At 44.2% G+C, this 25,791-nt stretch overlaps 1 protein-coding gene and 1 pseudogene across 1 annotated transcript; one reads left to right on the top strand and one right to left on the bottom strand.

Moving 5' to 3' along the window:
- Window positions 1-16,564: 16,564 nt before the first annotated feature.
- On the top strand, window positions 16,565-17,144 carry LOC144108746 (uncharacterized; annotated as a pseudogene).
- Window positions 17,145-18,480: 1,336 nt separating this feature from the next.
- On the bottom strand, window positions 18,481-22,948 carry LOC144106627 (uncharacterized). Its single transcript, XM_077639472.1, has one exon. The coding sequence runs from the start codon at window positions 22,937-22,939 to the stop codon at window positions 21,437-21,439; it is 1,503 nt and encodes a 500-aa protein (XP_077495598.1). The 5' UTR covers window positions 22,940-22,948; the 3' UTR covers window positions 18,481-21,436.
- Window positions 22,949-25,791: the final 2,843 nt, after the last annotated feature.

Here is a 25,791-nt window from a genome sequence, read left to right on the forward strand (position 1 = left end):
TTTCGGCCTCTATTGTGAGCCTAAACAAAATATTAAAAAGTACAAAGTGCACTTGACAATGTGTCCAGACTGCAAGCTCAAAATATAAATGGGCAGGCAATGCAAAGCTTGCAAGGGAAGTTTTGCAAACGGAAAAAAAATATTGTTGCATGAAGCCTGTATAAAATTCACACATACCGACGGGTTATTGTCCTCCTGGACACATGATTGAAACGTGGCAGGAGCTTTTCGGTGAAGCTCCTAAAAGCAATCCCTTCCACAACGCTGAGTGGCATCCCATCAACTGCTACAAGATCCAGCAGAAGCTTCTCAAAATCTTTCTGCTCAGTGCTTTGTATAGCGATACCTGCGACAGCATCCTTAGTTTCCTCCAGAAATGCTTCCAGTGACGGCTGACCGAGGTGAGAATTGTCACGAAATTTATACGGATGGACCTTCTGCAGTGCGGTCAAAATCAGTTATAAATTGGGATTAGAGCGCAGATAGCCGGGTTTGTATTTAAAGACGTCAGCGAGCATGCATAATAGCACAAGCAGTCGTAGAAAGCTATTATCACACAAGCAATAAAGAATGCACCTTACCTTCATTGTGTCGGATGAAATTCCATTTATCGCTTCCTTTTCCTCGCAGTTCCTTGTTGCAGTTGGTGGAATTCAGTATAACTGAGCTAGTGTCTTTCATATGACCGAGGTACGTAAAGTGTCCCCTTAAATCAGTATTCATTCTATAGCTTTTGATATAGTCAATACTGAGTCGTCTGATTTGCGCTTCTTGGAGGAACCTGGCGCTTCATCCATTGTTTCGAACTTCGCTAAGCTCAACTGGCACGGAGCCAACGCAACGTATCAAGAAATCAGGCCGTTTCGCTTCTAAACAGAAAACCTCAAGTTTGAGTTTGTTCCGCGATTCTGGCGCTGGCTTTCTCCCCTAGTGGAGAGGCGAGAGCCAATGAAAACGACGCCTGCGGTTTTTTTTTTTTTTTGAGGAAATGACAGGCTCAGTAATCGTCTCAGTTCACGATAGCGCCGCTAGGGAAGGGAGGAAGGGGAGAGTGAAAGAAAGAGACGCCGTGTGGAGAGCGAATCTCACGGATGACTTGGGAGTTTTGCCTTCATGCATCAAAACGCGGCCCCCGCCGTCGAGAGGGAGAAGAGGTGCATTCAAAACCCGAGCTTTTCGTTTTGTGTTTTTTATTCTTGGCCTTACGGAGAGTTTGGCTGGAAACGTTTTTATCTGTGCTCTTTAAAAGGAGAAACAATGGTTAATCTGCACTCCGTGACAGTACAGTCTGCTTCAAGTCCTAGAACACGAGCCGCGAACACCGTTTTGAAAGCGCACGTGCAGGGCGCGCTAGCGGCCTGCGGGTCCTCGTTTAATTCAGTGGTACTAGAACAACTTTATTCATCGGAAGTGTAAAAAGGAAGGGAATGACGGGATATTCGGATTAAAGTTCAATGGGCTCGCTTGCATACTGGACGTCAGGTGGCTACATAGCACAGCCCCTGCCCGTCACACGGAGTTGTACCTTCGGGCCCGAGCCGGACCACGCAGTCTCCCACTGCTCTAGGTTGGAGAGCCGCAAATTCTCTGGGGGTTTGTCCGAGGAACATTCCTGCGTGTAACTGCCTCCAGACTACACCTTGCCTTTTTGCTGGGCGAGGGGTGCGGTGGAGGGAATTTGTTTGCCGTTTGTGTAGTCGAAAGTAATTTCTTGGTACCAGACCATCCTCTCTCTAGCCGATCGGAGATCCGAATCGCCCATCGCCCGGCCGATGAATTTTCAGGCATATTATGGCGCCTAGCAGCGTGCTTGGTAGTTTCGTAGGTGACTGCTCTCTCGAAACCCGGCGTACATTAATTGCAGCCTGGAACGCAGCAGCTGGCTATGAGCTCTAGTGATCGTGATCAGCGCGCAGCGTGGAGGGGACGGGAGGCGCAAAAAGAAAACATGCGAAGGCAAAGCAGAGGAAAAGTGCTAGAACTTCGGGTTGCGGGGCGGCAGCCCAACAGCCGTTTGTCTATCTAGACCATATCGCACTGATTTTAAACAATCGTGTTTCACGGTCAGCAAAACAAAACCTCAGAACAAAGAGACCGAAGCCGCGAGAGACGAGCGCATTTGAGAAAGTGTCAACCGGCGGGCAGAAAAGAAGAAACGGCCGCGCAGGTTGAGTTAACTCGCCGCCAAGGGGTGGGTTTACACGGTAGACGTGCCATCGAATTGCACTTCCTGTGCTTTACGCCCGGGAATCGGATAACCGGCTAGCGAAAGCAATTGAGCAGGAGCCCACATCTACTACCAGCGCCGTCGCGCCCCTGAGGGCGCACCCCTGACTCGATGGAGTATTCACGCCGCAACGTACGGCATGAGCAGTGACAAAAGAACTGTAGTACAACCAAGACGAACACAAGAAAGAGGCACACAGGACTATAGCGCTGAACTTCATCTAACTTTATTCACTGGCAGTGCAGCAAATATAAGGAAAAACCAGATCACGTGCAGAATCAGTTCACACACACCACTATCAACAGAACCGTTCGAGATATGCCATCTCCGATTTGCATAGATTCACAGACGTATCGCTAACACAATATACACCTTTCGTCCTTATATGAAATGCCTCCAGTAGTTCCCTTGCCCTAGTATCTTTGCTTTTGCCTAAAATCTTTATCTCATGAAACCGCGGTTGACACTTTGATGATGAAGGAAAAGGATGTTAGAAATGGGTACCATTAAAAACTTTTAAAGGGGGTCGGGTCACCTCAGCAGCCATCCTTACCAGGGCAAGGATCTTGAGGCTTCCAACCAAATACAGACCTCACCCTTTTTCTCAGGAATGAGAAATGGCTGAGGTGTATCAGGCGAAGTACTGGGTCATGATTTACATATTTTTAAGAAAACCAGCTTCTGTTAAAAATCTAAAAACACAATACATGTCCACAATTGCATTATCACTCAAGAGCAGTGCTGGATGAAAAGGGATGCATTGGTTATAAAACGGAGAAAAACACTTTTTCTGCAGCCTTTCCAGTTTAGAGCATCAAATTAAAATATGATTGACTGTAAGTTCATCTCCGCATGTACAAACTGGTATGTCTTCTTTCTTTAGCAGAAAGTTATGTGTAAAGTGCGTGTGACTTATCCGGAGATGGCAGATGACTTCCTTGAAACGTTTCTGGTGCACACATGACTTCCATTCACCTAGGACTGGTTTTATTAACCGTAGTTTATTTAGTTCGTTGTTCCAAGTGGACTGCCATTTTTTCCTTGCATTACTATGTTGTAAGTTCATGCAATCTCTAAAGGCCATATTTATGTTTTTAATTTGCTTGTCACAAGCTTGAGCAGCGCACATATCTGCTCTTTCATTGCCCTTTATGCCGACATGACTTGGTACCCAGCAGGGTCTTATGTTTAGTCCTTGAGCTATGGCTGTTGTAATGTTGTGTATGAGGTCGCCAAGCAGCGGGGTTATTGCACTTCTAGAATGAAGGGCTGTGAGCACACTTAGCGAGTCTGTGTAAATAATACTGTTGGAGAGATTCTCATTTACTATTTTTTCTATGGCTACACAGATGGCGTAACATTCTGCAGTGAAGATGGAAGCGCACTGTGAAAGTCTTACTATTTTATTCCAATTTCCCTGTACAACTGCGCTTCCAACGTATGCATCTGTTTTTGAACCGTTGGTATAAAATGCTGTGAAAGTAGTGTACTTTTCCTCGAGTGTGAGGAATAAGGTGTGGGGCACTACAACATTCACTAACCTTGAACGTATTCATTTAATGCAAAAAAGATATCTCCGAAATGCATATAATTTACCGTTCCGACATCCAAGTGCAGCTTTCTTTTTTCATTCCAGAGTTATTAAAGCACATAATCTTTATAAATATCGCCTCAGTGTTACTTTTAAAACAGAAATCAAAAAGAATGTAACAAATCTTAAAAATTTAGCAGAACTAAGGAAAAAAGAATCAGTCTATCCAACAAGACGTGGCGAAGAATGGACAGTGCCAACACCTCGGCTAAATCTTGGTAGGGAATGCCTTCAGTACACACTTCCATCTCTTCTAAATAGGTATATCCACATTAACCTCGATTTGTTTTCTTTTTCACGTCGTGAACTACATAATTTGTTTTTGAATGACATTGTTTAAGTTTCATTATGTATACATATTGCTGTTTCCTTGATGTGCTTTTTTTTTTAAATTGTATAAACTCTCGTGTTGCCTCCCTGTCAATAATTAGGATTGTAGACTCGTCAAGCTGCCCAAGGGCAGCTTTTTTCTACGATTCCTCCATCTGTAATGCTAGATGGGAAATAAACTTTGATTTGATTTGATATAATAAGTGTATAATAAGTGTATAATATAATAAGTGTATAATATGTTGTTTCAGAATTTGTTTCTTACGGAACTGTGTAAGAATGCAATTCACAGATTTCAGGGAAATTGTGCCATGGCGGCAGTGGACCTCGCCTTCGGGCAATGTTTGGCAATACGTCTAATATACATGCTAAGGTTCCGGGCAATGTTTGGCAATACGTCTAATATATAAGCTAAGGTTCCGGCACATCTCTTTAAATCTCAAGAGGAGAGGCCGAGTAGCTTGCGGCTTGCTGTTGAAGAGTGTTCTAGAAAGGCACTTTGTGGCGATAGGGTAACATAGATGTTCATGCAGTGAACGGATTTTTAGAATGTATGAGCATGTGAGGATGGCTGTTCTATCTGTAAGCGATAGTTCATTGGTTTCTACATGGAGACTGTTTATGGGTGATGTCCTATCTGCACCAGTGGAGAGACGCAAACCTAAATTATGTACTGGATCTAGCCGTTCGAGGTACGATGATCTCGCTGACCCATACGCTATGCATCCGTAATCCAGGGTAGAGCGTACTACAGAGCGGTATATTTGTAAGAGACATGTCCTATCGGCTCTCCAGTGTTTTCTCGACAGCACTTTGAGTATGTTCAGGGATCGAGAAGCCTTCTTTTTCAACGCATTTATGTGAGGCAGGAAGGCGAGCTTTCTGTTGAATGTTATACCAATAAATTTATGTTCTTTTTCACGGGTAAGTCTATTTCGTTCAGGTGTAGGGTAGGATCTATCTGCATGTCTCGTCTGAGTGAGAAAAGAATAACCACCGATTTCTGTGGAGAAAAACGGAAGCCATTTTGGTCTGCCCATGTTGCCAGTTTATTGTTAGCTGTATCTGTCGTTCGCATGTTGATGTATTCGAGGATGTGTAAGCTATCTGGAGATCATCTACATAGACAGAATACATAACGGACCTTGGGATTATTTTCCTGATAGAATTCTTTTTGTAATAAAGATTGTTGTGCTCAAAATACATCCTTGAGGTACTCCGTTTTCTTGGATAAACTTCCAGCCACTAGTCTGTTTTTACCGCCGTCCAAATTTTTTTAATACCCTCACCATTGTCTCTGGCTTCATTTCTTATCCTCTGCTGCGCTATTGCCCACCTGTCTGATTTTATATCCCTTCCTTTTTTCTTTATATCATGCAGCTAACGACATTTTTGCTTACATATTGCTGCAACTACGCCCTGTACCACGTGCATTGTATTATGTCAGCCGCTTACTTTTTGCATCTCACGTATAAAACCCTGACATTGTCGTCCATGTGTATATATCTTGTACAATGCTTGTCATTGAGCGTCCTTTGTTTATTTTTCTGGAATTGCTGCTGAACTGTACCCAAGGGGGCCGGGCTTCGTCAAGCTGCGCATGTGCAGCTTTTTTCCGTTGCCCCCTTTCTTCCTCTCGGAGAAAAATAAATTTGACTTTGACTTTAACTTTGACCTTGGTAGTTTTTTCGTTATTATTTTTACAATTATCATTATCATTTAACCACTCGGCTATTAACATCAGTCTCGATCTCCTGCGTGCGATACGCAATTTTCCGTTTCATTTCGCTGTTCTTTTTTGTTCACTTCTTCCTTCCTCAGCATTCAGTTTATTTTCGTCCAGGAAGTATTCATCTGAAAAACTCTCTGTGCCCCTCAATTCTTGGCCAATCCCCCTATGTTGGCATGTGCCATTGTATGAGGTCAACAACAACAACAACAAAAGCAGCTGGTGAGGATCAGGTAAAGCAGATCTGTTGAAGAACGGAGGGGAGATTGTGCTAGAAAAACTAGCCACCCTGTATACGCAATGCTTTGTGACCTCGACTGTACCAGTAGCTTGGAAGAATGCAAACATTATCTTAATTCCTGAAAAACAGCGCGAACTTGAAAACGGACAGAAGGAAGACAACAGACGGGCGCTGATTTACAACTGAAATTTTATTGCTGGGAGCAGGGAAATAAATAGGTGCTACCAAACAACAAAAAGAAGCACAACACTCACAATTCATTCACATCACCGAGGAAGCCATCGCTATGTCACTTGCGTGTGGTTAAAAAGTCAAGTTCTTAGCATGAAATTGTCAATGAGGGGCTGCTGACACGTACCTGCTGATCTGGCGATTTTTTCGGCTTCGATGATTTCACGGGTTAGCTGATTCGTGTGCTTACTTATCACCTTGGTCTTCTTGAAGTTGGGACGGCAATTCTTCTTTTCGCAATCTCTACAATGAATGGCCAGATGCCCTTTCACGGTGTTATACACGTTGTTGTTGTGTTCTCTGAGGCGTTCGTTAAGGCATCTGCCTGTCTGGCCAATATATTGTTTGCCGCATGTTAGCGGAATGGCATACACAACATCTTCTTGGCAAGCTACGAAACGGTTCTCGTCATTAATGGTACATTCTTTCTCGACATAGGGTGAATTAACTTTTTTACAAATCTTAACTAGCTTATCGGGAGCCGAGAAGACGACTCTATTCATAATTCACAGTTCTTAATTCATAAGAAAGGAGGCGCCAAAGAGTTGAAAAATTACAGACTGCCCAGCCAACCAAGTTATATCCAGTGGATATTCATATATCCTCCATAAGATATCAGATGTCCATACAATGTTCATTTTGATCACTGTGGATGTCCATATAACACTCATATTGTGCCCTCATGTGACGATTCCTAGACATTAAGAGGATGTTAACCAGATATTCTGCCAATCTATTTTCAGGTTGGGGGCTGGATGCTGTGCCATTTATTTTGTGCGCTGCACAGCTTACAACAAATCAAATATGATGCAAGATATGACAGAGAGATACAAAAGCAAAAACCAACAGTTGCTCATTACACACGAAACTTCGATATTTTGTACATGATCTGCAAATAACATTTCAAATAACAGGTGCATTATGAGAAAATTACACACTGGGCTCTGATCAATGCAATAACATAAACATGTCACAAAGAAGTGTCATTTTCTGTTATGCAAGTTACTTGAACTGTCATTTCTGGTATGTGCAAGATAGAACATTCATGTGTAGTGAAGTCATTAGTTTGCACTCTCTGTGACTTTGTGATCTTTCATCATACCCATTGTGTTCTTGTCAGCTGTACAACACATAAAATAACATCATCATCATCATCAGCCCTACTACACCCACTGCAGGGCAAAGGCCTCTCCCATGTCTCTCCAATTAACCCTATCCTTTGCCAGCTGCATCCACCCATTGCCTGCAAACTTCTTAATCTCATCCGCCCATCTAACCTTCTGCCGCCCCCTGCTACGCTTACTTTCTCTTGGAACCCACTCCGTTACCCTTAAAGACCAGCGGTTATCTTGCCTTCGCATTACATGTCCTGCCCAAGCCCATTTCTTTCTCTTGATTTCGACTAGGATGTCATTAACCCGTGTTTGTTCCCTCACCCACTCTGCCCGCTTCCGATCTCTTAACGTTACACCTATCATTTTTCTTTCCATGGCTCGCTGCGTTGTCCTTAACTTAAGCTGAACTCTTTTCGTTAGCCTCCACGTTTCTGCCCCATAGGTGAGTACCGGTAAGATTATGCTGTTGTACACTTTCCTCTTGAGGGAAATTGGTAAACTGCCACTCATGATCTGCGAGAATTTGCCATATGCGCTCCACCCCATTCTTATCCTTCTAGTTATCTCCCTCTCATGATCCGGATCAGCTGTCACTACCTGCCCTAAGTAGACGTATTCCGGCACAATTTCTAGGCTCTCGCTGCCAATTGTGAACTCTTGTTCCCTTGCTAGGCTGTTGAACATTACCTTGGTTTTCTGCATGTTAATTTTTAGACCCATCGATCTGCTCTGCCTGTCTAACTCATTGATCATGATTTGCAGTTCACCTCCTGAGTGACTCAGCAAGGCAATGTCATCAGCAAATCTCAGATTATTTAGGTATTCTCCATTTATTCTTATTCCCAACTGTTCCCAATTCAGGCCTCGAAATACCTCCTGCAAACATGCGGTGAACAGCATTGGCGAGATCGTGTCTCCTTGCCTGACGCCCTTCCTTATTGGAATTTTATTGCTGACTTTATGGAGGACTATAGTAGCTGTGCAGTTGCTATATATATCTTCCAGTATTTTGACATAAGGCTCTTCTACCCCCTGATTACGCAATGCCTGTATGACTGCTGAGGTTTCCACTGAGTCGAATGCTTTCTCGTAATCAATGAAAGCTATATATAGAGGTTGGTTATATTCTGCGCATTTCTCTATCACCATAGGATGCAGCGATGGTGTAGAGGTAGAACATCCGCCTCGCGTGCAAGAGGACCGGGGTTCAAATCCTGGTGCCGCGCAATTCTCCACCGGGTTTAAAAAAAAGAAAAAAAAATCCGCGTGTCGATGGAATTGCATAACCAGGCCTAGAGTGCGGCCTTATCTCGGTGACCAGAACCGACAACGCACTCTCTCACCAGAGCAGGATTTGGCCACCCTGGTGTAGTACTTGGCCACAACCTTCTATGATCAAACCAATAAAATAACAACGGTTAATCAAACAGCTGCAGTTCTCGTTTCTTCAGAATATTGCACCCCAAGGCAGTACGCGGGCAAGGAGTATGCACAGGCACAAGCTTCGAGTACGGAAGAATGCCAAGGAATTCAATCACTTGTTTTGCCCTCAGCCATATTTTATTGCCCAGTAGACATAATGATCAGCGTCTGTCGCTGTCCATTCTTTTACTCCAGGTCCTCGAAGGCCTGTGAATATAACAGTGCATTGTGTTGAACAGTAGTAATGACACAGCAGGAAATATGGACAAAAACGGGTGCACAAGAATATGCAAAAGCTAATGTTTCACCCAACTGGCCTAGTATCTTTTCTGAAAAGTAATGAGGAAAAAAGCATGCGATAGAATACAAGTACACGAACGTGAATCCACTATAACCTCTAGCCGTACCAGAGGTAAGACTAAATCCAGACAGGGGTTTTAGAGTACAAAGATCACATGCAATAGCCTGAATGCTTAACATAAAGAAAGAAACCCAAGCCTCAGCAAACAAACACAAGGACGACAACCAAGAATTTCAAGTACATATATGCAACCACACTTTTGCAATGAAGTTAGAATGTGCAGAGCAATAGTGAATAATGTTGGCTGGCGACTGCATTCGGATAAAACTCAAGAATGAAGGAGCAAATGCCTTCTCAAAGCAGGCCCTCCATCCACTAGCATCAACAGAATCTCATGTCATGAGTGTTACCCCATTTGCACCAGCTAGTGTGACGTCGTAGAGGAAAGGGGATTAACCACTTTGGCATGATAATCGATCCCCGCCTTTGGATGGAGGGACATCTGTCGCTTCGTTCTTAAGCCGTATCCAAAAATACTGCAGTGGGACAGTGGTGCTAATCACAGCAGGCTTTCAGCAGGAATGAGCATGCATATATCACCATATTGGGTGACGTATGCTGACTTCAGGAGGGTGGTTGGTGCATGCAGGTATGAAGTAGCAGGTATGACAAAGTGCGACCAGAACCAGTTGTGGTCTTTTGAAAAAGACAGAAGACACCTTATGGCAAAGAGTGAGGGAGGATATTTGGCTTTTTCATGTCTATGATGTTTGCAGAAAGCAGGCAGGATGAAATGCATTGAGCAAGTGTGCACATTCTTGAGGGAATTTATAAGGAGACCAGCCATGGCCCACATAGGACAAGGATATCGTAGCTTAAGCAAGGTATAGGTAGGCCTTTTCAGTTTCACTGGAAAAATTGTGTAATAAATGCAGCAGCATGCAACTAGATTTTCATGTTAGGTAGTCAATATTAGACTTCCATGAATTTTTGTTAAAGGTTGCAATATCTATGTCAAAGTACTTGTATGCTAGGGAGAAGTCAAGGTGACTATATTTTGAAAATAATAGGGACAGGGTAAATGGTTATGAGAAATGCTCAAATTTAAAAAGTAAAGCTCCACACTCTAGCGAAACCATTACACAGTGTTACTGAATTCAGTCCGAAGTGATGCAATGTCAGAACTATCAGAACAATTAGCAGCAAAAAATAATAGAACTAGAAACAACACTGAATGAACTGCTAATGCAGGTCAGAAACAATAAACATGCTAAGGCACATTCTTGACGCATGCCTGAAAGGGTGGGAAAACCATGAGCTGGTTGCATTAGCAGTCATATGTTGTGTAGTTAAAAAGGAAGTCAGTGATACTGTAGAGAACCAAGTAGTGAATGTTGCGGTGCCTTAGTTTTATTATAGAAACCTGGAGCTTAACAGTGAGAAATGCCTTGAAGACATCTAAAAACAAAGCTCTTTCTAAACCCAGACGCTCCAAATGTATGTTAATCATTTCTGAACATTAGAAATTGTTTTCCATGAAAGAATTTACGGAATCGAAGTTGGGACAAGTGGGAAAACAGGTTTAAATGAAGCGAGTCAATGAGGCCAAAGAAAAGTGATTGATTGAATTTTTTGTGTGTTATGTGAGGAAGAAAGATGTGGCAGTAGTTGGTAATTGGCCTGTAATTAATGAAGAGCTAGAAAATATTCAGTGAAAGCTATTTGCTTTCCGTAGTCATGACTATAACTACCTAAAAATGAAGTACGAAAAACAGTTTCATACCAGCTGTTTGTCTTCATGACGCAAAATGCATCTACTGAGTGACGAGATGCATGAGACTATTGTTTCTCTGAACATGTTCTCCAAAATATCTGAAAAGGAACAGCAAAGAAATGGTCATGCCCTGCTGCATTATACGAGGTTTGCAACCAGCAACTCTCATTGTATACATAAGATGTAAACCCTTGCTGGGGCACACAACCTGTAGCAAGAATTTTCACAGCACAACTTTTATTCTACACACTGTAATTAGAAAATTTCAGAAAAAGCAGTCAAAGCTACGAGCTGAAACAAAAAGTATTCAATAGCCAATTATCTTGAAGTGTGCTACTGAAATAAAAGGAAATTACAAGAAGCGAGAACGTCCCAAGTTCCCACAAAAGTTTAAAAGCACAAAGATGAAAAAAACAATTCAGGGTACAAAAAATGCAAAGTTAGACACAAGGGCTTGACTAAACGAAGGCAGATAAGAGCGTATTTGGCGCTGTTAGCAAATTTTAGAGCAACACAGGATCTGCAAAAACTGTCGTCTTGAGCCGCCGGAGACAGGAAACTGTCCTCCCCTTCCCCTGTAGTAAGGGCCATAGCATGCCAGACGGCCGGAATATGCAGTGGAATGTGTGCCATCAAAGTGCAGGCTATTCCAACAATTGTTAGAGGGCACAGCTAGCTGCCAACAACTTTGTTTGCCTTACAACTGAGCAGTGAAGTCTCATGCGTGCAGGCTGTTATTTAGAGGCAGAGAAGTGGCACAGAGCGCAGCCATTCCCGCGAAAGTACTTCGGGGCCAAATCGATCCACAATAACTAAACACCACAGATTTTAAACCCATGTCTGCACTCCATGAACTGATCAACCGGATGATGAAATTGCCAGCATGAAAATTGCACAATGCCACAAACACTAACACTTTGTTTGACAGAACAGTGTCATAACACTCACCATTATTGCTGTTATCCGCGTAATCCTCCAGTACTTCCACCAGTGAGGGCTATTCACATGACGTCATCCGCAAGGGGCGCTAGTGGCCGGCGCGGCATTCGCCATGTTGGTGGTCGCGAGCGCGGCAGCCGCAGCATTTACCTGGCTTGTGATGTGTGAAATGTGAGTGTATTTAGCGTCTCGCCGCAGATCATTTCTGTCCGACCCGTAACACCGTGTGATTGAGTGGATACGCCGTGAACTGCGCGATGCAGAAAGAGCGGGCGCGCTGAAAATGTTACATTTTGTGAAAACGTCGACCCGTAGGAATGTGCAGGTGCCGGCGTGGTGTGCGACGTACTACAAGACGGCTGCCGTGCGTTGAATTCACCGATACTGAGGTCCGCCTTGTGTACGGCGTAAGTTTGCCGACAGGCCGAGGAATTAAAGCATGCAAATCTATGAGAGGGCGCAATTTCTTGACAAGCGGTCGAGCCGAACATCCGTGCTGAGGGTGCCGACGGCCGAAGTGCCGTTTTTCATCTAGGTGAGTAGTTAAACGTGTATGTTCGTTTAGCTAGTTAAACTTGTCATCTCTGTCTGCTGAAAGTGACGTGTTACTACCGAATGTAGCGGAATTGCTGCACATCGCGTTGCTGCGAACCGGCCTACAGATTCCAGGTCTTGTGCACTGGAAGCAACGCAACCTATCTTCGCGAGATGCCTGGGATCGCATATACGCCGCATAAAAAAGGCACCACTGCAACGTTTAGCCTCATTGTGAACAAGGCTCCCGTGTGGGAGCCGAAACGTCATTCCATCTTAATTTTTGGTCGGTGCGACTCACTAGTATCAAGCAACGTTACGTTTCTACAATCAAACCTGCAAAACATTCTTGCTGTCTGCCATTCGTGCTGCGAGTGCATGACAGTATTTGCTCACCATTTTGTCGCGTAAACAATGCAGCTATGACACAATATGCCTTTTTGCTGAAACAATGAGTATTCGGCGGTTCGCGGACTACAGCCGCTGGAAATACGAGTTTCTGCAGCGTCCGTTTAGGAATATGGGTAATTAATCATGTGCTGTGTTATCCACTATGAGTAGCTGACAGTTATGAACTGATATTAAAAGCTGCAAGTCGTTTACACTCTTGCGTGCAATGCAGCCGGCCAGTTTTGCTGCCGAGTTGCGGCACGCAGCTCAGTTAAATTACGGCACAGAATTCTGCTGCGAACTTAATGCACAATAAGCGTTCCACAAAGAAAATTGGACGTTGACGCATTTAACAACGTGCAAAGATGTTACGGATCACTAACAATACAGGCCGGATACCTCACGGCGTACCGTGACACTGCGCGAGCTTTCGTGAAACGACCGCAAAAATGGCGCGTTTGCCGCGGCGACGCTCGCGCCGTCTGGTAGCGCGGCCTCAGTGAATACCTCCTATACAACATGCACAACAAGCTTGCCACCACAACGAAGAAAATGTGAACACGTGAAACAACAAATGAAAACTTGCGAAGAAACGCTGAAATCACGAAGACATCGTGGCCGGCGCTGAAAAGCTGGTAACGGTGCTTGGATTGGATTGAATGTGAGGCTAGCGTCACGGGTCATGACGATATCCATGGCCGTTAGGCTGCCCAGTGTCAAGAGAGTTCTAATTATGGTTCTGGTTTTGAAATCACGGCGTTTGTGGCTGTTGGTCTAACTTGAGCAATTTCTTTATATAATCGTACCGTACATGCATTCGCACGCATAAAATAAAATCAAAGCGTGCAATAGTCGACTGCTTAAAATAATTCTTCCTGAAAATGTAATACTGCGAAAGCAAGAATGATTGAAATCTAAAGGTGGCATAATTTCAGCATGCTCATGCCTTCAAAAAAAAAAAAAGATCTAGTTCTGGTAAGTTGTTAGCACATTTCCAAAACTTTCAATATGCTGAAAGAGCATCATGCATATTCGAATATCCTCTGAATATCCACTAACTGATATCTGGATCCAATAGTCCCCTCAACATGCAGAGGCTATCGATACATGGACATTGGACGTTAAGACCATTTGTGGATATCCTCTGCATATTCATGGTTTACTGGGTGATCAGCTTGCTGTCCGTTGTCTACAAGCTGTTTACTAGGGTAATCGCTAATAGAGTCAGGGCAACCTTAGACTAAATCAACCAAATGATCAGGCAGGCTTACGTAAAGGATATTCCACAATAGATCACATTCACACAATCAATCAGGTGATAGAGAAATGCGCAGAATATAGCCAACTCCTACATATAGCGTTTATTGCTTACGAGAAAGCATTTGACTCAGTGGAAACCTCAGCAGTCATACAGGCATTGCGTAATCATGGTGTAGAGGAGCCTTATGCCAAAATAATGGAAGATATATAAAGCAACTGCACAGCAACCATAGTCCTTCATAAAGTCAGCAATAAAATTCCAATAAAGAAGGGCACCAGGCAAGGAGACACGATCTCGCGAATGCTATTCACCGCCTGTTTACAGGAGGTGTTCCGAGGCCTGAATTAGGAATAGTTGGGGATAACAGTTAATCGGGAATGCCTAAGTAATTTGCGATTCTGTGATGACATTGCCTTCTTAAGTCACTCAAGAGATGAGCTTCAAAGCAAGATAAATCAGTTAGACAGGCAGAGCAGAACGGTATGTCTTAAAGCTAACATGCAGAAAACCAAAGTAATGTTCAACTGTCTAGCACGGGAACAGCAGTTCCCAATTGGCAGGGAGGTGCTGGAAGTGGTAAAGGAATACTTAGGGCAGGTAGTGACACCTGATCTGGATCATGGGAGAGAAATAACTAGAAGGATAAGAATGAGGCGGAGCGCATATGGCAGGTTCTCTCAGATCATTAATGGCAGTTTACCAATATCCCTCAAGAGAAAACTGTACAACAGCTGTATCTTACCACTACTCACCTACGGGACAGAAACGTGGAGGCTAACGAAAAGTGATCAGCTTAAGTTAAGGACAACGAAACAAGCCATGGAAAGAAAAATGACAGATGTAACGTTAAGAGACCGAAAGCGGGCTGAGAGGGTCACAGAACAAACGCAGGTTAATGACATCCTAGTCGAAATCAAGAGGAAGAAATCGGCTTGGACAGGGCATTTAGTGCGAAGGCAAGATAACCGCTGGTCATCAACGGAGTGGATTCCAAGAGAAGGCAAGCGTAGCAGGGGGCGGAAGAAGGTTAGGTGGGCGGATAAGATTAAGAACCTTGCCGGCATAGGGTGGGCGCAGCTGGCAAAGGACGGGGTTAATTGAAGAGACATGGAAGACGCCTCTGCCCAGCAGTGGGTGTAGCCAGGTTGATGATGATGGTGTTCTGTTCTGGTCAGGCGTGGCTGCCTCGCTCTCTGCTGGCTTTCGCGGCTGGTGGTCACCTCCCGGCACTACAGCACAGGTTAAGGTACGAAACAGCGCAACTAACACGAAGGACCAAAAAAGAATAATACACGGACGCGCGCTGACTTACAACTGTCTGTTTTAATCGGAAAACCACATATTTATAACATCTAATCGCCGCATCAGAGCCTCACGTCATCATCACAAACTACAACCTAAACAGAAAGAAAAAAAACAATTGCTGAAACGTAAGCACCTACAGACTCCCAAGTTGTTCCATCAGCCATATCTCGTGCTTAGACAAGGACATCGAAGTGCTGCTCACACACGAGTCAGCTTCTGTGAAGATATGATACGCCTCTACTAATTCTCGTACTAGTTGCTCTTTATGACGATACAGCACCACAGTGTCGTCAAAGTACGGTGTGCACAGGCAGGATTTGCAATGTGCGACCAGCTTTGATGAACAAGAGCCCCCCAAAGAATTAGGATGTTCCAACAGGCGATCATTGAGGCACCTGCCTGTTTGGCCCACGTAGAAATGGCCGCACGAGAACGGAATCCTGTAAACCACTCCAACGCTGCACTGCACAAACTGTGCCATGACGAACTCCACACCCTTCTTTGGTGTTACCAATTTCTTTCTTGCGTTTCACTAACGCCGGAACTTTGCTCAATTTGTTTGGCGCAGAAAACAGGATCTTGCCAACAAACTTCTCCGCTATCTTCTTCCATCTGTGCGATAGGCGATGAACATATGGGATATCACCGCCCCTTTGTTCTTGCTGCATTTGCGATCTTCAGCTCCTACTTCTTCTTTCTTTGCTTTCATTTTCCGGAGTAGCCTGTTGCACGCAGACACAAGTACACTTTCCGGAAAACCTGCCGCTCTGCAACTAGCCCATTGTGTGTCAAAGCTTGAACCAACTTCATGAAAGCACGACTTCCTAATAGCCGCTCCCAGGCACGCCATGGCGATCCCATTCTTGACCACGCTTGGAATGATTGGAGTCAAAATCGAAAAGTGGCTTTTGCGTTCTTGGGGCGTAGCGCCAACAAACATGGTTCCTTTGAAACTTGAAGTTCAAGTCCAAAAACTGCAGGCGGTCTTCATAAGTGAACCTTAGTTCAGGCGCCGTGCTTGAAAATACTTTCATGTCATTCACCACTTGAGGGCTGGCTTCCGTTGGTAGTGCCACAAGATAGTAATCGTAACGTTGCAGAGCGGCAGGTTTCCGGAAAGTAGGGCGAAAAAATCGTCTTGAAGCAGCTCTCAACGACCATCAACGGCAGAAAGATGCTCCCACGTACAAGCAAGCGCCCAACAGGCCCAGTGGTTATAGGCCTTACTCTGCAGCCGCCGGGCGCGTTTCACTTCAGCAACCCGGCAAGTTGGCCCTCGTCGAAGTCTCGCTTCGAGGACTATGCAGCCGTCTCTGGACTACGGAAAGCTTCGCAAGACATGCAAGTATGAACGCTTATGTACAGTATGGGCCCGGAAGCTCGCTCGCTGCGAGACACTTTTTTCACCCGACGCTGCCGCTGTATACGACGCAGTTGTCAAACGCTTCTCCGAGCATCCCTACTGTAATGAACTCTACGAGTCGTCCCGCTTTCAAAAGCGCGTTCAACAACAACCTGGTGAGAGTTTCGATGCATTTCACGCCAAACAGTTCAAGTTAGTCAAACTTTGCAACTACCTGACACCAGCGGTGAAAAAACGCTTGGTCCGCGGCAGGTTTGTCGTTGGCTTGCTTGATACGCGTTTCTCAGGGAAGCTTTGCTGTTCCCCGAAGCTACCTCTCAAAGAAGGTTGGACGCAAGCTCGTCAGCCCGAGGTCGCGGACAAGGAACGCCCACTCGAACAGGCTACCTAGCAAGGCGTGGTCAACACTGACGCTGCAACTCAAAAGTTATCTTCACGACGGCCGGTCGATGGCAGAACGCACTCAAGGGACGCGAAGTCGTAACGCTGTCGTGACGTTCCGGTTTGTTTATTCTGCGAGCGCGCATTTCATGCACGCTCAGAGTGCCCGGCAAAGAACTCTTATCTGCCACTGCTGCGGCAAGAAAGGTCATTTAGCCGAAGTTTGCCGCTTGAGGAACTCGAGGCACACCAAACTCAATGCTATCCAATTGCATTATCTCGAGTCAACAGCTAAAGCCAAGTTCGTGGATGTCACAGTCGACTACACAGCTTAGTTAAAAGTAGACTCAGGAGCTGAGGTTTCTGCAGTACCGAGTTACTTCCCTGGAGTCCCGGCCGAGGTCGTCAAAGTTGATGCTGTTTTGACAGGGCTGGTGGCCAACCTCTCCTTGTACGGGGCTCGTATTTGGCACGTCTGTTTTGGCAACGGAAGACCAGCTTCCAGCGTCATTGCGTCATGCATTGAGTCACTTACACTGCCTTTGCTGGGTCTACCAGCCATTTAATCTCTTGAAGTCGTCAAATTTTTGGGTGCTCTGAATTCTCCCGAGCCAATGCTTCATGCCGAACTGCTCCGTGGCCTCGGCACGCTCAAAGATGAGTACACTATCCGCTTCAAGCAAGACGTTGTACCGTTCACGGTGGGTGAACAGCGCAACAAAGGCGGTGACAAAGGCAAGACAAGCGCTGACTAGCAACTGAGTTTGTTGAAGAATAAAAAGTGGTAATATATAGTGAACGTAAACAATAAAATATAAAACAAAAACAGAAAAAAACGACAAAGGGGACGACAAAGGGGGGTAACAACCTATGTCATGTGCGAGTCCAGATATTGAATTTCCTTGTCACTTAATGTCACAGAAGGATTGCTGATGCACTTTTCTGCCAGATTATGAATATGATACGCTTGCATGATTTCACTTTCTTCGTCCTTGTATTGTGTGCGCTGTTTTTTCAGTATGAGTACATACCAACTCGCCCAGTCTTCTACTTTGCATGATTTCCCGGGTCACCTTGTTCTTATGGCAGAACAACACTGCTGTCTTCTTGTACAGCGGTTCGCATTTGCATTTTTTGCAGCGAAACTTTGTCCCAGGAGCCGTGTCATCTTTTTCTGGTTTTCTCATGTTCTTTTTCGTGTTTGCACTTAAAACTAGCGCAATGAGCGGCAACATGGCAAAGAGGGTCATTTTTTCTTGCGCATTCGTGCTCCATTAACCTCTTATTCAGGCATCTGCCTGTTTGCCCAACATAGGCGGCACCGCACTTGAAGGGTATTCATTCATTCATTCATTTATTCATACTGTCAGCCCTGGGCGGGCTATTACAGGAGTGGAAATCAAACTTGAAACAGAAAAAGAACACATTAAACAAACACTGAGATCAACACTAAATTTCATACATAATTGTGTTTGCCACTTGAACAAAACGAAAACATTGTCATAGAAATCAAGCAGAACATAAAATATTGTGCAGTTTATCTAAAAATTCGCTTAGTGATTGTGACGTGACAACGGAGTTTGGTAACATATTCCATTCCTTAATGGCTCTAGGGAAAAAACTAAATTTAAAGCAATCATTTCTGACAGGCGGCATTGGGATGTACAAACTGTGACGATGGCGTGATGTTTCCCCTGTTTTAATTTCAAAGTATTTTGTTTGATCGATTTTCAAGTAGTGGTTAGCGATCTGGAAAAGAAACTTGAGTCTGTCGCATTTGGTTCTAATGTCAAGTGTTTGCAAATCAGCAGATTTACACAAAGAAGTTGGAGAATCAGAATAACGATACCTATTAAATATAAACCTTGCTCCGAGACGCTGGATTCTTTCCAGCTTAGAACAGTTGGAAGCAGTGTACGGGTCCCAGACAACTTTTGCATATTCGAGGATAGGCCTAACTAGGCTTTTGAAAACCAGACTTTTTATTTCAGGAGTTGCACTGCACATATTGCGTCTCAAGCTCCAGAGTGCCTTGGAAGCCTTAGTACATACATTATCTATGTGTGAATTCCAGCGTAAGTCAGATGTGAGTGTTACTCCAAGGTATTTAAAATTACTTACTCTAGTTAGTAATCTACCATTAATGCTGTAACTGTAATCAAGGACAGTTTTCTTTCTTGTAATGGTCATAAAAACTGTTTTGTTTGAATTTAATACCATCTGCCACACCTTACACCATTCATGTATTTTCTGCAAGTTTTGATTGAGTTCTGCCTGATCTTCTGGAGTATTAATTTGTTTATAAACGATGCAGTCATCTGCATACAGTCTAACTGGAACGCTCAAACCAACAGGCAAGTCGTTGATGAAGATCAAAAACAAGAGAGGGCCCAGAACGCTGCCCTGGGGAACACCGGAATCGACTGGCATGATGTTGGATTTATACTCTTGAACCTGAACATACTGTACTCTAGACGAAAGATATGACCTGAACCACTTAGTTATAGTTTCATTTTTAAATATGGCACTGATTTTTAGTAATAGCTTAGGGTGCGAAACCTTATCAAACGCCTTTGCAAAGTCCAAAATTATGATGTCTGTTTGCATGCGGGAATTAATTGACTGAGAAAGATCATGTACAGTTTCCGTGAGTTGTGTGATGGTAGAAAGCCCCTTGCGGAAGCCATGCTGGTTTACAAATAGGTGATTGTTACTCTCAAGAAAAGTTGATAAGTGAGCGTACATAATATGTTCGAGTAACTTGGAACACGTGCTAATGAGGGAAATAGGTCTATAATTTTCAACGTTAGAAGTGGGACCATTTTTATGCACAGGCACTATTTTCGCACATTTCCAGGCAATGGGAACACAACTACTGTCGATAGACGATTGAAAGATTTTGGTAAGAAATTTAGAATTCCACTCTGCATATCTATATAAGAATTCATTCGGGATACCGTCCGGTCCTGAGTTCTTTTTAGTGTTGATATTCAAAAGGAGTTTCAGAACTCCTTCTTCACTTATTTCTAAATCGGGTATAGGAGGGCAACCTGGAGGCTCAAAAAACGGTGATTCGCCGTCATCTTCAGTGAAAACAGATGCAAAAAATGAATTAAAACTTTCAGCCCTCTGGGGGCTCTCTTCTTCATTAGAATGGTGAGTTTTACCGCCGCCATTTATATATCGCCAGAACTTACTGGGCGCTTCAGTAAGAAATCTGGTGAGAGTCTGACTGTAAAAGGTATTTTTACTTTCTTTGATGAGTCGCTTTAACTCTTGGCTCATACGACATATGGAGGTTTTTAATTCAGGGCTTGGGTATTGTGAGCATCTTTTTCGTTTCCTTTTGAGCTGTCGTTTTTTGTGAATAATGTCTCTATTAATCCAAGGATGCTTCCTTTTTGTTATTTTCGTGGTTTTAGGAATGAACATCTCAATTGCTTTCGCTGTCATGTTTGCAAAAAAATCCCACAACTTATCTGTGCCAAGTCCGTCTTGATATAAACACATGAATTCATCAAACGAGATCTCAAGGTAGTCCAGTAATCCGACATCATCGGCAGCCGCAAAATTCAAAACAGTCTTTCTGCAAGATTTGTGACATATTTCGTGAGTCATATTGAGCGACATAATCACCATTTTATGGTCAGACAATCCTTCTTCAACATCACAACTCAGCAAAAACTCTAGTAGACCAGATGACAAAAAGACAAGGTCTAGTATCGAGGATGTTGTCGTACATACTCTCGTACTCTTTTCAACAATCTGAGTCAAACCATAGCAATAGGCGAGTTCGATCAGATGTTCACTGCTAGCTGTATCAACTCTGCCGGGCGAAAGCGACATCCAATCAATTCCTGGCAAATTAAAATCACCTGTCAGCATAATATTGTCACCAAAGTGTACATTTAGGTCCAGTAACCTTTTTAGGTTATCAAGCACGTCTATGGTTGAATTGGGAGCTCTGTAGAAAGCACCCACTAAGACAGTACGACCATTCAGTCTGGTTTTAATCCATGCAGTTTCTAAATCATCAAACCCTTCTATAACTGAGAATACTATATTACTCTTAACCAGTATTGCAACACCGCCACCCCTCCTTTCACGGTCTTTTCGTACTATGGAGTAGTTTGGGGGAGCAACTTCACAGTCTTTAATATCTTTATGTAGCCATGTCTCTGTGATTACCATAATATCGGGTTCATGTTCAAGGCATATACTTTCTATGGCGTCAACCTTGTTAAGCATGCTCCTAGCGTTCACATTTATAATTTTAAAGCAGACCGTCTTATGATTGTTTAGTCACTCATTGCTAGTGCTAGTGGCAACCTGGCATTTGAACCGCTGCTTGGTCTCCTCGTTCCATGCGTATAAGGTATTCTTGACTTTTAACTTATCAAAAATTAACTTAGCTTTCACGCCGTTCTTTCGTTCATCGGCACAGGAGTTCCAAAGATTTTTTCGTATTTCCACAACCCTTTTAGAAAAATCTTCATTTACACTAAATTGAGTGCCTTTTAGGTTGAAACAGTTACTCATTATTTTCATCTTATCCCTAAAGTCAGTAAGTTTAATAATAATCGGACGGTCTCTACCTGGTTCCCTCTTTCCAAGTCGGTGAATCCTTTCAATAGTGTCCACCCTTTGTTTCAGAATTTTATCAAAGATGTCATTGTTTACTTTCTGTAGTAGGTCCTCTTCACTCTCTGATTCCTCCTCCTTGACTCCGCGTACAATCAAGTTATTGCGCCGCGAGCGGTTTTCCAACTCATCAAGTTTTCTCGAAACTGTAGTCATTTCTATTTCGCATCTTTCAGCAAAAGTTTCTAGTTTCGAAAGCCTATCCCGAGACTCGTCAAAGGTTTGTAGCTTTTGTTCTATAGCAGACAGCCTGGATTGCATGTCTAGAATTCTTGCTTCAGACGATGTTTGGTTTTCCTGTATTTCGCTTAATTTGCTGAGGATTTCAGTTTGAGAAGCAATTACTTGTTGAATCATTTCCATTGTATCCGGGCCAGGATTTTCCTCAACATCACCGGATAACTTCAGCAACAGGCCTACAATTGAGATACAATCACTAAAGCAAACCAGCAATGTGCGTGGACACGGCAACACGATCAAAAAAAGGCAGTTGCTACGGCAGCAATATTTTCGTCCACCAACCTGCACAAATAGTGGCACATCAGTTGACATTGTCACCACGGGGTTGCCGTGTCCACTGCTGATGGAAGGCGCAGGCGTTCCTTTTATAGGCAAAATCCGGGCTGGAAGTGTGGATGACGTCGCTGTGCTCGAAGAGGGTGCGCAGAAGGTAGTATCCACGTGCCACGACAGCAGCTCGCAGTGTGAAAAATGTACGCCCCCCGCGCACGGCAGTCGAAAGGCATCGGCAGAAGCTGGGTGACGATTGAAGCCGCTGTCTGCGCTTACTGCACGGCCCAAGGCGATGGAAAAGAATCCGGTAAGTACCTGCACAAATAGTGGCACATCAGTTGACATTGTCACCACGGAATTGCCGTGTCCACTGCTGATGGAAGGCGCAGGCGTTCCTTTTATAGGCAAAATCCGGGCTGGAAGTGTGGATGACGTCGCTGTGCTCGAAGAGGGTGCGCAGAAGGTAGTATCCACGTGCCACGACAGCAGCTCGCAGTGTGAAAAATGTACGCCCCCCGCGCACGGCAGTCGAAAGGCATCGGCAGAAGCTGGGTGACGATTGAAGCCGCTGTCTGCGCTTACTGCACGGCCCAAGGCGATGGAAAAGAATCCGGTAAGTACCTGCACAAATAGTGGCACATCAGTTGACATTGTCACCACGGGGTTGCCGTGGTATATACGACGTTTTCTTTGCAGTCAGCGGAGGGTGACACATGTCGAACCTGGCAACCGACCTTTTTTGTTTGTTGTCCCTGCGATCGAGACTTGTTTGCACATGGCATTCAGTTTTCTAGGGGCAGAAAATACTACATCGACGTCGTACCTGCCTGCAACCTTCTTGAGGCTGTGCGACATGCCATGCTTGTAAGGGACTACAGCCAGTCTTCTTTTCTTCTTCCTTTTACTGGAGTTACCGCTCTTAAGCTTTTTTCTGAATCCCTAGAGGTGACACGATCTGGGTAACCATTAGCGCTTAACCTGCACACTTGTGCAGTAATGCCGTCGGCAATCCTCTCGTGACATGACTTTTTCAGGGCAGATTTCAGGCACCATAGTGCTATGCCTTCTTTATCAGCTTGGAGTGACCCGATGAAAAGTTCAGCAACGGTTTTGCAGACCTCGGTCGATAACTACAGCAAACATGTTCACGTTCAATAAACAAAGCCACATCTAAAAACTGAAGCTGATTATCATTGGGGATCTCAGTGGTGAACTTGAGCCCGCATCCATATTCGTTGAAAACTTTCAAAACATCAACCAGCCTTTTCGGGAATCTGCCTGCACGGGTGATAACCAGGTAGTCATCTACGCACCTGAAAATACGAGTGACCAAGTCTTTTGACGCACTGTTTATGCCAGTGTCAACACCGCTAAGGAAGATATCAGCCAAGATCGGTGCAACTCTAGATCCTATGCAAACACCGGCTGCTTGTACATATGATGTTCCTTGCCATTCTATCACGGTCGTAGACGAATAAAAAGACAGAATTTCTAAAAAGCTTTCAATGGACACTCCGTATTGGTCAATAAAGACACATTTATCGTTATCCTGGGTAATGCACCTCTTCACAGCGTTCATCAGTTCACGGTGTGGCAAAGAATAATGTAGGTCCACCGCGTCTATGCTGAACAACGAGCAGGTTCCAGGATTATCTAGCTTGAGGTAATCTACCAATTAAGGCTTCAGAATTCGGTATCAAAAACGGGTCGTGCACAGCCAAGGAGGCTAGGTGTTTTCGAAGGTAGCCCGACACAGCATGCTGCCATGTGGCCAGCAGCAGTATCGGCAACATGCTCAGCAACTATTTTTGTCTTGCTCTACAGGTTTTGGCGGCCCTTCTGTGCGGACCAGTTCCACCGCGTGGCTGCGACCCAGTGGCTACGTCGTTTGACCCGGTCAACGAGCCCTCGCATCGCGGGAAAGAACGGTGGCCCAGCGCCTGCGCATCAAGGGCAATCGACGTGGATGTGTTCAGTGAGCCGGCATCGGAAAATCTGGCTCGTGCCAGGTGCCCGGCGATTACATTGCTTTCCGTTCCGCAACTGACAGCGCATCGCTTCATCTCGACAACTGTGACGTCACATCACGTGGCTCAGCAAGCCCCTTTAAAAGAGCGAGCAACATCGACTTTCTTCAGTGGGCAGGCCGGCAGCAGTATCGGCAACATGCTCAGCAACCATTTTTGTCTTGCTCTACAGGTTAGTAAAAACGTTTCCATGTACTGTTATCGTAGTGACAACCGGTTTCTGTTGCTGCTGCCCTGCCCACAGTGTTTCAAATGTATTCTGGCGCACATTGCTTTATTGCCTACTGACCTACTTCTTTCGGGCGATATTGAGACAAACCCGGGACCAACTGAGAAGCAATTGCTGTCGGAACTGCTAGACGGCCAAAAGAAAGTGCAAGGAACTATTGAAGGAATAATCGACGGTCAGAATGAAATAAAAAAAGCAAATGGTTACACTAAACAACAGAATAGATGGCATTGAACAGCAGTTGTCCAAGCTAGGCGCGCTGACAAAACAAGTAAGCGTAATAGAAAAAACAATAGCAGATTTTGACAGCCAGTTGTCCTTTCTGATGAATAAGGTGGACGACTTAGAAAACAGAAGACGTCGCAATAATCTTATAATTTACGGTTTAGAAGAGTCAGGAAACGAGACGCTTGAAGACCTTGAAAACAAAGTGAAAGACGACATAATAAAGAAGATAGGTATAACACCTACAGGTATAGAAAGACTTCATAGGCTTGGGCGTAAATCCATTGACAAATCTAGACCGGTTATCATAAAATTTCTTGACTATCGGGAAAAGGCATCCATTTTACAAGCAGCCTACAAACTAAAAGGATCGTCGTACTCTATCTCGGAAGACTTCTCAAAGCGCGTGCGTGACTTGCGTAAACTTTTGTGGGACAGCGCAGCGGAAGAAAAAGCAAATGGCGCTAAGGTAAAGCTGGTCTTTGATAAAGTTAGCATTGATAGTGTTATGTTTGTTTGGGATGCCCAGAAAGGAGAGCGTGTCAGATTGGTCAATAAGAAAAATAACTGACAGAAAAAGCATGATCCTACATCCTTGAAAATCTTAAACATTAACTGCAGAAGTGTAATCAATAAAGTAACCGAGCTTGAAGGGCTCCTTTTTACTAACAATCCAGACATTGCTGTGCTAACCGAAACATGGTTACATGATGCAATTTTCGACAGTGAATTCGTGCCTACTGGTTACAATGTACTCCGGAAAGACCGTACTGGAAGAGGTGGCGGCGTCTGTACGATATACAAGAAATCATTACGAGTTTTAAGGATGCCTGTCGTGCCTAATGTAGAGTGCATTTTCAGTAAAACATATTGTGGTACAATCAGGTACATTATAGGTGTGTTGTACAGGCCCCCTTCTTCCATATCGGTTTTAAATGATTTAAAAACTTACATGAACACATATTTAAAACCTGGCGATCGGATAATTCTAGCTGGCGACTTTAATCTGCCTAATATTGACT

This window comes from Amblyomma americanum, chromosome 10, assembly GCF_052857255.1.
Source record: "Amblyomma americanum isolate KBUSLIRL-KWMA chromosome 10, ASM5285725v1, whole genome shotgun sequence".
Lineage (NCBI taxonomy): Eukaryota > Metazoa > Arthropoda > Arachnida > Ixodida > Ixodidae > Amblyomma > Amblyomma americanum.

Bases quoted from the DNA above. Each gene is read 5' to 3' on its own strand.
- LOC144106627 (XM_077639472.1), bottom strand. From the start codon at position 22,939: ATGTCAACTGATGTGCCACTATTTGTGCAGGTACTTACCGGATTCTTT.